Source organism: Cetorhinus maximus, chromosome 21 (genome assembly GCF_964194155.1).
Source record: "Cetorhinus maximus chromosome 21, sCetMax3.hap1.1, whole genome shotgun sequence".
Lineage (NCBI taxonomy): Eukaryota > Metazoa > Chordata > Chondrichthyes > Lamniformes > Cetorhinidae > Cetorhinus > Cetorhinus maximus.
The window spans coordinates 38,548,111-38,560,629 of NC_135899.1; the positions used below are offsets into that span (position 1 = coordinate 38,548,111).

At 46.0% G+C, this 12,519-nt stretch overlaps 3 protein-coding genes across 3 annotated transcripts in view; 1 reads left to right on the plus strand and 2 right to left on the minus strand.

Moving 5' to 3' along the window:
* LOC144695274 (uncharacterized) overlaps positions 1 to 12,519 on the minus strand; it is a 291,857-nt gene that overhangs the window by 73,633 nt on the left and 205,705 nt on the right. The gene's annotated exons all lie outside the window — the stretch shown is intronic.
* Positions 1 to 12,519, plus strand: part of LOC144695199 (uncharacterized) — a 425,892-nt gene that overhangs the window by 48,676 nt on the left and 364,697 nt on the right. The gene's annotated exons all lie outside the window — the stretch shown is intronic.
* The window catches only part of LOC144695466 (uncharacterized), a 409,626-nt gene continuing 399,157 nt past the window's right edge, over positions 2,051 to 12,519 (minus strand). Inside the window, 2 exon segments of the mRNA XM_078566349.1 lie at positions 2,051 to 4,780; positions 4,783 to 5,968. Of these exon segments, the coding sequence (XP_078422475.1) occupies positions 4,563 to 4,780; positions 4,783 to 5,968 (1,404 nt within the window). The 3' untranslated portion in view covers positions 2,051 to 4,562.

A 12,519-nucleotide genomic window follows, 5' to 3' on the forward strand; every position in this document is an offset into this window, starting at 1 on the left:
CTGGTTTGGACTCAACTGGAGTACTATGTCCAGTTCTGGGCAACGTACTTTAGGAAGGATGTGAAGGCATTAGAGAGGGTGCAGAAAAGATTCACGAGAATGGTTCCAGGGATGAGGAACTTTAGTTAGGTAGATAGGTTTGAGGAGTTGGACTGGTCTCCTTGGAGGATAAGGTTGAGAGGTGATTTGATAGAGGTATTCAAAATCATGAAGGGTATGGACAGGGGAGATAGGGAGAAACTGTTCCCATTGGTGGAAGGATCGAGAACCAGAGTGCACAGAGTTAAGGTAATTGGGAAAAGAAGCAGTGGAGACATGAGGAAAAACTGTTCACACAGCAAGTGGTTAAGATCTGGAATGCATTGCCTGAGAGTGTGGTGGAGGCAGGTTGAATTGAGGAATTCAAAAGGGAATTGGATCATTATCTGAAAATGTGCAGTGCTGCAGGAAAAGGGCAGGGGAGTGGCACTAGGTGAATTGCTCATTCAGAGGGCCAGCACAACACAAGGGACAGAATGGACCTGTACTGTTAAGATTCAGTGATTCTATGAGCAGGAGGAGGGAGATAATGATGAAGAGGAGAAGGGAGACAATGAGAAGAAGGAAGATGATAATGACAAGGAGCTGGAGGGAGACGGGGACTAAAGGGATCTGAGGAGCGGGCAGGAAAGTGGAGTTGAAGTCCAAGATCGGCCATGATCGTATTAAATGGTGGAGCAGGCTCAATGGGCCAGATGGTCAACTCCTCCTATTTCTTGTGTTCTTGTGACAGGACAAATAAGAAGACAGGACAATAATGAGGAGGAGAGATGAAGTGAAGGAGGAAGAGATGGAGCAATGAGGCTGACACTCCAGCGCAGTCCTGTGAGAGTGCTGCACTGTTAGAGGTACCATGAGTTAAACCAGCCAACTGTCCTCTCAGGTGAATGTAAAAGATCCCATGTCACTATATCGTAGAAGAGCAAGGGAGTTATCCCTGATGTCCTGGTCAATATGGGTCCTGCAATCAACGTCACAAAAACAGAGTGTGTGAGGAGGGGGAAGTTGGGGAGGAGGTGGGTATAGGGATGAAGATGGGAGGAATGGTGGATGAAGAAGGGGGGATGGGGCTATGGGCTTTCCTGGGAAGAGTGGAATATTCCTCAAGTTTTATTCCTGACAGACTGTTAGAACTGTGCCTAAACAACAGAACTTTCATGAGTGAATGAAAGCAGAATGGTGAATCAACAGTGCTGATTGAAGACAATCCCTTAAGATGTCCAATCCAGCTGACACCAGGGACTTTACCACCTTTCACAGCTTCAGGAACCCAGACACAAAAACAACACTGACACCTGCAGCTCTAACTAGTTAGCACTTTAAATCAAATCAAACTTTCAGGCTGCCAGTTTACAGGGGAAAAGCATTCTGTACACAGCCTTGGGACTTAACCCCTTAGAAACTGAATCTAATACAACAGACATATTATGTTATTGTCAGTCGTGGCTTAGTTTTGCATTCTCGCCTCGGAGAAGATTGTGTGTTCACACTCCAGTGCAGTACTGAGGGAGCGCTGCACTGTCAGATGAACCATCTTTCAGATGAGTTAAACCAAGTTCCTCTCGGGTTAATGTAAAAGATTCAATGACACTACGTTGGAGAAGAGCAGGGGAGTTATCCCTGATCTACTGGCCAATGTGGATCCCGCAATCAACATCAACAAAACAGATTATCTGGTCATTATCACACTGCTGTTTGTGGAAGCTTGCTGTGCGCAAATTGACTGCCATGTTTTCTATTACAACAGTGACTACATTCAAAAAGCACTTCATTGGTCTAAATGCTTTCAGACGCCCTTAGTTTGTGAAAGTTGAGATAAAAAAGCAAGTCTTTCTTCCGTTGGGAAATATTACACTTCCTGCGAACTGGAAAGTATAAACTCATTGATGGAGAAAGTAAGCTAGCCCACAGTGACATTAACCAATATAATGTGCACAGGACTCTTAGTGTAGGCTCCTGAGTGTCTCAGTGAATAGGAACACACTATGCTGACAAATCAGTTGGTTTGGGCTAAGTTAAAAAAGTGAATTTATTGTGAGTTATAAATCTATACAGAAGATTGATAAAACAGCAGACAAACAACAACACAATATGCAGTTCACATCAAACTTTGAATCAACCAAAAGAATAAAGCATTTGAAAATGACTCAAGATCTTTCCCAGAACATGAAATGAATCTTGGAAGAGTGTAAGGTGAACATATCACACTGTTAATACATGAAGGTATGATGGCCTGGGGGAACTCAGGTCTATAGAGACTCACCCCAACTCCTGCACCATATTCAATATAGTAGTTCTCCCAGACAGGAGAGTACAAGCATTCCCCATGGTATGAGTCAAACACCCATTACCTGAAGAGTCACCAACAAACACCCATCACCAACTAAAGCAGGTTCCAACTCGACCCCATACCCACTCCTGAGAGCTGGCACACTTTACTAACACACACACACACGCACACATCAGAGGAAACTCTCTCAGAATACTACAGACAGAAGTTCCTTTAAAATCCCTGTGCTTTAGACTGGCTCCCAATTCCGATGGTCAGAAATGACACCGAACTTTAGTGGCACAGGATGGAGTTCGTTTCCATCATACAAACACATGCAGAATTGAAGAGAATGACAGTTGTTTGTAAATCTGTTACAGAGTGGACAACGACACTGCAGTCATCTGCAAACTGTAGATCATGTGTATCTATGGTGGTCAGTTTAGTTTTGGTACGGATGTGACTGAGGTAAATGAGTTCCCCATCTTGATGGTATTTAATACTGGCACCAGAGGGCAGTTGATCTTTGATGAGGTGAACAGTCACTGTCAGGTAGATTGTAAATAGAATGGGGGCTATCACACAGCCTTGCTTGACACCAGACTGGATTTTGAAGGTTTCTGTTTCAGATCTCCCACTCAAGACAGTTGCAGTCGTATCATCATGAAGCAATTGCAGGATTGTGATGAAGTTTCTTGGACATCAAAATCATTGGAACACAATCCAGAGAGCCTCACGATTTACTGAGTTAAATGCTTTGGTTGCATAAATGAATGTAATGAAGAGTTCCTGGTGCTATTCACAGCATTTTTTTTTGGATTTGTCTGGCAACAAAGACCATGTCGGAGGCTCCTCTGGAAGGTCTAAAGCCAAGTCAAAGTTCTAAGTTCTGCATCACTCGATCCTTGTGGGGGAACTGATGCCTGCTGGACAGATCATCGACTTGTTCGATCGGTGATGGACATCCATCCAGCACCACGACATCACAATGTCCAAAAGTCCAAGAGGAGGAAGATCAATATCTCAGCCCTAAAACAGCCCAACCAAAGAGAGGAATTCCAGGTGCAGCTCATGACCAATCTGGAAAGTTTTCACTTCCTGAACAGTGGAATCAAATAAAGTCCGCTGTACTAAACTCCTGTGTCCAGACCATTGGGTTCGAGTATCATTGTCACCAGGACTGGCTCGATGAACATGACGTGCCAATATGTGACCTCCCAGAATGAAACCAATTGACCTTCATTGCCTGTCAGAACAATGCAAGGTCAGAACTCAAGAAGGCAGCATTTCAACATCTCAAGGCTGGTTCTCAAAGACAAACCCAGAATATAAAGGACGTGTGGGGAGAGAAAGCCCGAGAGATCCAACATGCAAAGCTTTTTTGATGTCATCAGAGCCATTTATAGACCGAGCTTAAATGGACAAAATCCCCTTTGTTCACAGGATGGTGTTTGTTTCTCTTCTTAAGGATGAAAATGCTGTTGTTAATGCTGGAAAGAAGATTTTGAACAACTCCTCAACCATGAATCCACAGTGGCAACTGATACCCTCCAGTCTATCCCCCAGTGCCTGTGGTAGAGTCCATGGGTGAGTCACCATCGATGGGAGAGCTGCAACAAACAATCAAACACATGAAAAACAACAAAGCCTGGTGGCCCCGATGGTATTCCAGCTGAGGTCTTCAAAACTGGTGGACTTCTACTCACATAAAGACTCCATGAACTCATCCTACGGATTTGAGTGGAAAAGAGATCTGCCCAAATTCAGGAATGTGACAATTGTAGCTATCTTCAAGAAGGGAGATAAATCATAGTGTGGAAACTATTGAGGTATTTCCCTCTTGTCTATACCAGGGAAAATCCTGACACATATTCTCTTGAATCGCCTACTTCCTGTGGTGAGGAAATCCTCCCAGAGACACAGTGACATCTGTGCACAAGCAGGAGATTCTATACATATTGTTGTCTTCTTTTGGTGATGTTTGGCGATCTGGTCAAAGGTTAAGTTTGCCTTTCTGAAAATTTGGGCTGATGGTGGGGAAGGTTTGAGACAGGCACTGCTGAGACAGACAGGGCTTTGGAACAACAGGTCCCCTGTTGTGAACTAAGGAGGGTAACCAACACAGACAAGTCTTAGTGGAACAGAAGCAGATGACCTGGCTCCAAGTCCATGTGGAGGCGTTGGTGTATGGTGAGAGAGGAGTAGGTGAAACAATCCTGTTGCACATCACATTGATTTTGTCTCCCATGTGGGATCACTGATGTTCCAGGAGATCCAACAACTGTGTGAAGACTTTATTACAGAACTCACGCCGATAAGGTTTCTCCCCTGTGTGAGTATATTGATTGACCAGGAGATACGCTGACACCTCACACCTGAATGGTTTCTCACCAGTGTGAATCCTGTGGTGGCCCAGGATCAAAGATGTCACAAAAGTGTTCTGACAAACCTCACATTTAAGAGTTACTCCCTGGTGTGGATCCTTTGGTGGAGCAGGAGTTTTGATCACCTCGAGAGTGATTTGTCACACACATCAAACGTGAATGGTTTCTCACCTGTATGGGTGCGTTGGTGCGTGCGGAGGATCGATGACTGTGAGAATGATTTGTCACATGTCTCGCATGTGAATGGTTTCTCCCCTGTGTGAACACGTTGGTGTACGCGGAGGCTCGATGACACCGAGAAAGATTTGTTACAAACCTCGCATGTGAATGGTTTCTCCCCAGTGTGAATGCGTTGGTGAGCACGGAGGTTCGCTGACTGAGAGAATGATTTATCACACACCTCACACTTGAATGGTTTCTGCCTTGTGTGAATGCGTTGGTGTACACAAAGGTTCGATGACCGTGAGAATGATTTGTCACACACATCGCACGTGAATGGTTTCTCCCCAGTGTGAATGCGCCGGTGCATCAGGAGTTTGGAGGAGTGGGTAAAACCCTTCTCACAAATCTCACATCTAAAGGGTTTCTCCCCTGTGTGAATCCTCTGGTGTATCAGGAGGCTTGTAGATATTGCAAAAGCTTTATCACAAACCTCACACTTGAATGGTTTCTCCCCTGTGTGAATGCGTTGGTGTGTGCGGAGGGTCGATGACGATGAGAATGATTTGTCACACACCTCACACGTGAATGGTTTCTCCCCTGTGTGAATGCGTTGGTGTCTATGCAGCTTGCATGACTTTGAGAAGGCTTTGTTGCACACATCACAGGTAAATGGTTTCTCTCCAGTGTGACTACGTTGGTGTATACGGAGATACGATGACATAGAAAATGATTTGTCGCACACATCACATGTAAATGGTTTCTCCCCGGTGTGAATGTGTTGGTGTACACGGAGATTCCATGACTGTGAAAACGATTTGTCACACACTTCACATGTGAATGGTTGTTCCCTTGTGTGGATGCGCCCGTGAACCACCAGTGCTGAGGACTGTGCAAAGCCCTTGTTACACACATCGCACTTGAACGGCTTCCTCCCCGTGTGAATGCGCTCGTGCGCTTGGAGATTGGATGAAATCGAGAATGATTTGTCACACACCTTGCACGTGTATGGCTTCTCCCCAGTGTGAATACGTCGGTGATTCACGAGTGTCGATGACCTTGTGAAGGATCGTTCGCAAACCTCACACTTGAATACTTTCTCTTCCATGTGGCTGTCCTTGTGTTACAGGTGGGACAACAGATCCACCTTGCGTTTTGGGAGATCTTATCAACCTGTGAAGCCCTCCACACACACCTCACACTTCAACAGCCTCTCACCTGTGAGAATGAGTCAATGGTTCAAGAGGTTCCATAAACGATTGAAGCTCTCACCACACTTGGAGCCACTCACATTTTTTCCCAGCCTCACCCTGACTGATCGCCCACAGCCGAACCTTCGGAAAGGTTGGTTCTGATGGAAGGTTCCACACCACTGACCAGTTTCAGATCTGATGATATGTCAAAGCTCCTCTGACCCAACCGATTTCCAGATGATGGTTTCACTGCCCAACCTTCTCTGTGTTGAGCAATGCTATGAAGGGACTGGATGTCTTCCCACAACAGTGCACTTGTTCCTTGGGTGATGGTCAGGATCTATCTGCAGTGTCTATCCTCTCTGTATTCTCTGGTGTAGTACGGTGCAATCCTTCTGTAAAACAAGAAAAAAGATGCTTGATTTTCCCTAGACAACTTGGCTACTTACTCTTTTCCGCCGAGCTCCACTATCTTCCCAGGCACCCTTGGGACAATGGAAAAGACAATCGGGCGGAGTGTAAAATGGGCTATCAATTCACTATGAGCACATCACGTGCTGGCAAAGACCAGTTTTACCCTTAGAGTATGTTTTTAATATATAAACACTTAGGAGAAATTATAGATTTTGAAATTTCTCCCTTGATTTCCACAATTATTTGAGGAAAACACACTGTGCAGGAAGTGCTAGAAGCTAAGGACAATATTGCTTCAGTATAGCTGATTGAAGGGTTCTGGTTTATCCTGGGAAATTAGATACACTGCACTCGCTCAGACTGCACATCCCAACTTCAGCTATCAGCCACAGCACTGGGCAAAACTATCAAATCCAAGCTTTTGGGAAAGGCCGAGACCATCAGGTAAAATCTTCAAAGACATTTCAAAAATGTGTCTCCAGCTGAATTGCTATGGAGAATACAGAGATAGGGAGGGGCAAGGCCATAGATAAATTTGAAAACAAGGATGAGAATTTCAAAATCGAGTTGCTACTTGGCCAGGAGCCAATGTAGATCAGTGAGCACAGGGGTGATTGGTGAATGGGTCTTGGTGTCAGTTCGGACATGGGCAGCAGAGTTTTGGAGGAGCTCAAGTTTACAGTGCAAGATGTGAGAGCAGCCAGCAGAGCATTGGAATAGTTGAGTCTAGAGCCTACAAAGGTCTGGATGAGGGTTTCAGCAGCAGAAGAGTTGAGGCAGGACATCACTGATCTCTCCTGTGAGTGGAACTTGCACCTCTTCCTATGCACGGAGTTCCTATTTCTGACCAACATAGGGAAATGACAGTGAGAGCCAGGGATGGTAACAGAGAACCCTTCATAGAATCATAGAGAATCATAGAATAGTACGGCACGAAAGGAGACTATTCAGCCCATTGAGTCTCTGCCAGCTCTTTTGAAGAACAATCTAGTTAATCCCACTTCTCCGCTCCTTCCCCTAATCCCTACAATTGCTCCTCTTTTCAAGTATTTCTCCAATTCCCTAGTGAAGGTTATCATTGAATCTACATCCACCGCCCTATCAGACAGTGTATTCCAAATCCTAACCACACGTTGTGTAAAAAACATTTTCCTCCTCGCCTCAGATTCTTTTGCCAATCATCTTTTATCTGCAACCTCTAGTTATTGACCACTCTCCCAATGGAAACAGTTTCTCTTTATTTACTCTAAACCCTTCATGATTTTTAACATCTCTAACAAATCTCCTCTTAGCCTTCTCTGCTCTAAGGGAAACAATCCCAGCTTCTCGGTCTATCCATGTAACTGTAATTCCTCAATCCTGGAACATTCTAGTAAATCTCTTCAAAATTCTTCCTTGAACATACCCCAGACCACCTCAGCCTCTCTCTAACAGACAGACTGAACAGACAGCCTTAATGAGCAAGACACAGTCTACAAACCAACCAGCTGTTTTCAGTTACACAAGACAGCTGAATGATCAGGAAACAGTACAAAGCAGTGCATCATACATTTCTCTACATCAAATCAGATTCCATTCACTCCCTCCCTACAAATCGATTTCAAAGCATAACCTCACTTCTGAGCACTGACCCAGTTCTTCAGCTGGTCACAATGAACTCCAGTATTAACCTCTGGAATAGCTGGTTGTAAAACCTGAAGTAAGGATGGTCGAGTTAACATTGTAAAACATCCCAAGGTGAATTATCAATTATCAGACAACATTTGACAGTGAGCCAAATAAGGAGGTATGTGGAGAGATGACCAAACACTTGATCAAAGAGGTAGGTTTGAAGAGATATTTTAAAGAAGGGAAGAGGGGTAGAGAGACGGAGAGGTTCGGGGCGGGTGGGGGGGGGGGGGATTCCAGATCTTAGAGCAAAGGCAGCTGAAAGCTCGTCCACTGTGGTGGAACGATTAAAATCGTAGATGCTCAAGAGATCAAAATTGAAGGAGTGCAGAAGTCTTAGAGGTTTGTAGGGCTGAGGAGATTGTCAACCTTGGCTCAGGAGGTAGCACTCTGACCTCTGAGTCAGAGGATTGGGGGTTCAAGTCCCTCTCCAGGACTTGAAAATTGAGGCTGACACTCCAGGGCAGTGTTCAGGGAGTGTTGCTCTGTAAGTGGTGTCATCAGATGGGAATGTTAAACCAAGGATCCTTTAGGCCTCTCTCTGGTGGGTGTAAAAGATCCTATGGCACTATTTTGAAGAAGAACAGGGGAGTTATCCCTGGTGTCCTGACTAACATTAATCCTTCAATCAACATCACTAAAAACAGATTATCTGGTCATTATCACATTGCTGTTTGTGGGAGCTTGCTGTGCGCACATTGGCTGCCACGTTTCCTACATTACAACAGTGATCACACTTCAAAAGTACTTCATTGGCTGTAAAGAGCTTTGGGACATCTGGTGGTCATGAAAGGCTCCATATAAATGCAAGTCTTTTTTTTCTTTTCTGAGGAGGTTACAGAGGTAGGAGGGAGGGGGGGGGGGGGGGGGTGGGGGGTGGTATGGGAGGTCTTGGAGGGACCTGGAGGAAACATCCGGTTCCAAACACACAGACAGATCTGACCATTCACAGTCCACAGGATAATAACCAGCTCCCAACACACACACACAGAACTCAACAATAGGAAATCAGTAAGAATCCTCAGACACTCTGCACCTCCCAGATAATTACACCTCACCTTCTCATATTCAGTAATGAGCCATCAACAAAAGTCAGCCTGTAAATCAGAAGGGAAATGCTTCCAATAAACACACTCAATATCCAACACACAGCTCCAGGCAAACAGTTGAGCACAAAGCACCGAGTAAACAGCTCTCTCAGCTGGATGTTCTCACACAGCATAAGGGGCATTTCCACAGCTGATTCCCCACAGGATAGTCAGGCTGCCTGAAGATTAGTGTGGATATTATGTGATGTAATTATTATAAATTGTGTTCGTTCACTCACCATCTCCTGAGTTGGTTTTGAGTCCCTACAGGAAGTGAAGCAGCTGTGGAACAGGAAGGGGAGGAATGGGCAGAGTGGGTGGGGCTCTCTGATTGACGTCTCTCACAGCCAATCCAAATATTTCTGGAGCAACATGAGTTTCCTGAAGTTTGGGAAACTGACCGGTGAAACGGAGGCGACTTTGAGCAGCAGATCAGGTGGGGATTTAAACTTGTCATTGTCCCATCTGAATAAAACCTCACTTATTGCAGCTGCTGTCTCAGTTCCCCCGGTAAATGTTTGACAGAGATTTCTAGTGTGGGAATAGGATTCTTCATCCTCAGAGGCTTTCAAACTGACAACATCAGTGTGGGATGTGTAGCCTCGGATGTGTTTGACAGCAGATCAGAAGAGGAAGACCCACAGCATCCAAGGCAGCGATGATGTGCAGTGGTGGGATGAGCAGATTTTCTTTTATTCATTCACAGGATGTGGGTTTTGCTAGCTGGGCCAGCAGTTATTGCCCATCCGTAATTGCCCTTGAGAAGGTGATGGTGAGTTCCCTTCTTGAACCGCTGCAGTCCATGTGGGGCAGGTACACCCATAGTACTGTTAGGAAGGGAGTTCCAGGATTTTGACGCAGCGGCACTGAAGGAACAGCGATACATTTCCAAGTCAGGACGGTGAGTGACTTGGAGGTGAACTTCCAGGTGGTGGTATTCCCATCTATCTGCTGCCCTCGTCCTTCCAGATGGTAGTGGTCGTGGGTTTGGAAGGTGCTGTTGAAGGAGCCTTGGTGAATTCCTGAAGTGTATATTGTAGATGCTACACACTGCTGCCACTGTGCCTCAGTGGTGGAGGGAGTGATTGTTTGTGGATGGGGTGCTAATCAAGCGGGCTGCTTTGTCCTGGACGATGTCAAGCTTCTTGAGTGTTGTGGCAGCTGCACTCATCCAGGCAAGTGGGGGTATTCCATCACACTCCTGACTTGTGCCTTGTAGGTGGTGGACAGGCTTTGGGGAGTCAGGAGCTGAGTTGCTCGTTGCACGATTCTTAGCCTCTGACCTGCTCTTGTAGCTACAGTATTTATATGGCTAGTCCAGTTCAGTTTCTGGTCAATGGTAACCTCCAGGATGTTGATAGTGGGGGAATTCAGTGATGGTAATGCCACTGAACATCAAGGGGCGATGGTTGGATTCTAACTTGTTGCAGATGGTCATTGCCTGACACTTGTGTGGCGTGAATATTACTTGCCATTTGTCGGCTCAGGCCAGGTCTTGCTGCATTTAGACATGCACAGGAGAGAGGGGCACACAGGAGAGACAGGCACAGGGGCGAGATGGAGAGAGGCACAGAAGAGAGAGGGGGACACAGGAGAAATGGGGACACAGGAGAGAGGGGCACTGCAGAAGAAGGGCACAGGAGAGGGACACAAGAAAGAGAGGGGACACAGGAACAGGAGAGAGAGGGAGAGCACAGGGGAGGTGCACAGGAGAGAGAGCAAGGGAAAATGAGAGAGGGTCCCTGGAGACAGAGGGGCATGGGAAGCAGGAACAGAGAAGAGTGTGGGAGGGGAGATTGAGCCATTGCTTGGGGAGTGACTGTGTTACTCAGTGAGTGAGTCTGACTCGGGGAGTGAATTTGAGAGTAAGTCTACGCTCGGAGAACTACACTGTGACTTAAGGAGTGTGATTTGGAGATTAATATGAGGGTGAGCAACTCTGAGCAAATAATATAGGAAACCATGGGACAAAGGCAAGAGGTGGGCCAGTGCTGGTGACAGCGAGATAGGGCGGTGCTGGTGAAAATGATGGTCGGGTCAGGATGGGACAGGGGGTGGGTAGACGAGCCACCCAAAATCCAACCCAGCTTCTGATGAAAGGTCATCTCGAGCTGAAACAACTGTTTCTCTCCACAGATGCTGCCTGACCTGCTGAGTATTTCCAGAATTTGCCCACTTTTGCCTCTTCAGTTGTAGTCAGGAAATTTCCTGCAATGATTAATCTTCCCACCCCCATCGCTCTGGAGTCCAACCAAGGGTCTATCCTCAGTCCCATAAGACCATAAGACATAGGAGCAGAAATTAGGCCATTCGGCCCATCAAGTCTGCTCTGCCATTCAATCATGGCTGATAAGTTTCTTAACCCCATTCTCCCGCCTTCTCCCCATAACCTTTGATCCCCTTACCAATCAAGAACCTATCTATCTCAGTTTTAAATACACTCAATGACCTGGCCTCCACAGCCTTCTGTGGCAATGAATTCCATAGATTCACCACTCTCTGGCTAAAGAAGCTTCTCCTCATCTCTGTTCTAAAAGGTCTTCCCTTTACTCTGAGGCTGTGCCCTCAGGTCTTAGTCTCTCCTACTAATGGAAACATCTTCCCCACGTCCACTCTATCCAGGCCTTTCAGTATTCTGTAAGTTTCAATCAGATCCCCCCTCATCCATCGAGTATAGACCCAGAGTCCTCAAACGTTCCTCATATGTTAAGCCTTTCATTCCTGGGATCGTTCTCATGAACCTCCTCTGGACCCTCTCCAGGGCCAGCACATCCTTCCTGAGATGCAGGGCCCAAAATTGTTCACAATATTCTAAAGGTGGTCTGACCAGAGCCTTATAAAGCCTCAGCAGCACATCCCTGCTTTTATATTCTAGTCCTCTCAAAATAAATGCCAGCATTGCATTTGCCTTCCGAACTACCAACTCAACCTGAAAGTTAACCTTAAGAGATTCCTGGACTAGGACTCCCAAGTCCCTTTGCATTTCACATTTCTGAATTCTCTCCCCATTTAGAAAATACTCTATGCCTCTTCTTCCTACCAAAGTGCATGACCTCACACTTGCCCATGTTGTATTCCATCTGCCACTTCTTTGCCCATTCTCCTAACCTGTCCAGATCCTTCTGCAGCCTCCCCGCCTCCTCAATACTACCTGTCCCTCCACCTATCTTTGTATCATCTGCAAACTTAGCCAGGATGCCCTCAGTTCCTTCATCTAGATCATTAACGTATAAAGTGAAAAGTTGTGGTCCCAACACTGATCCCTGCGGAGCTCCACTTGTCACCGGCTGCGATCCTGAAAAGGA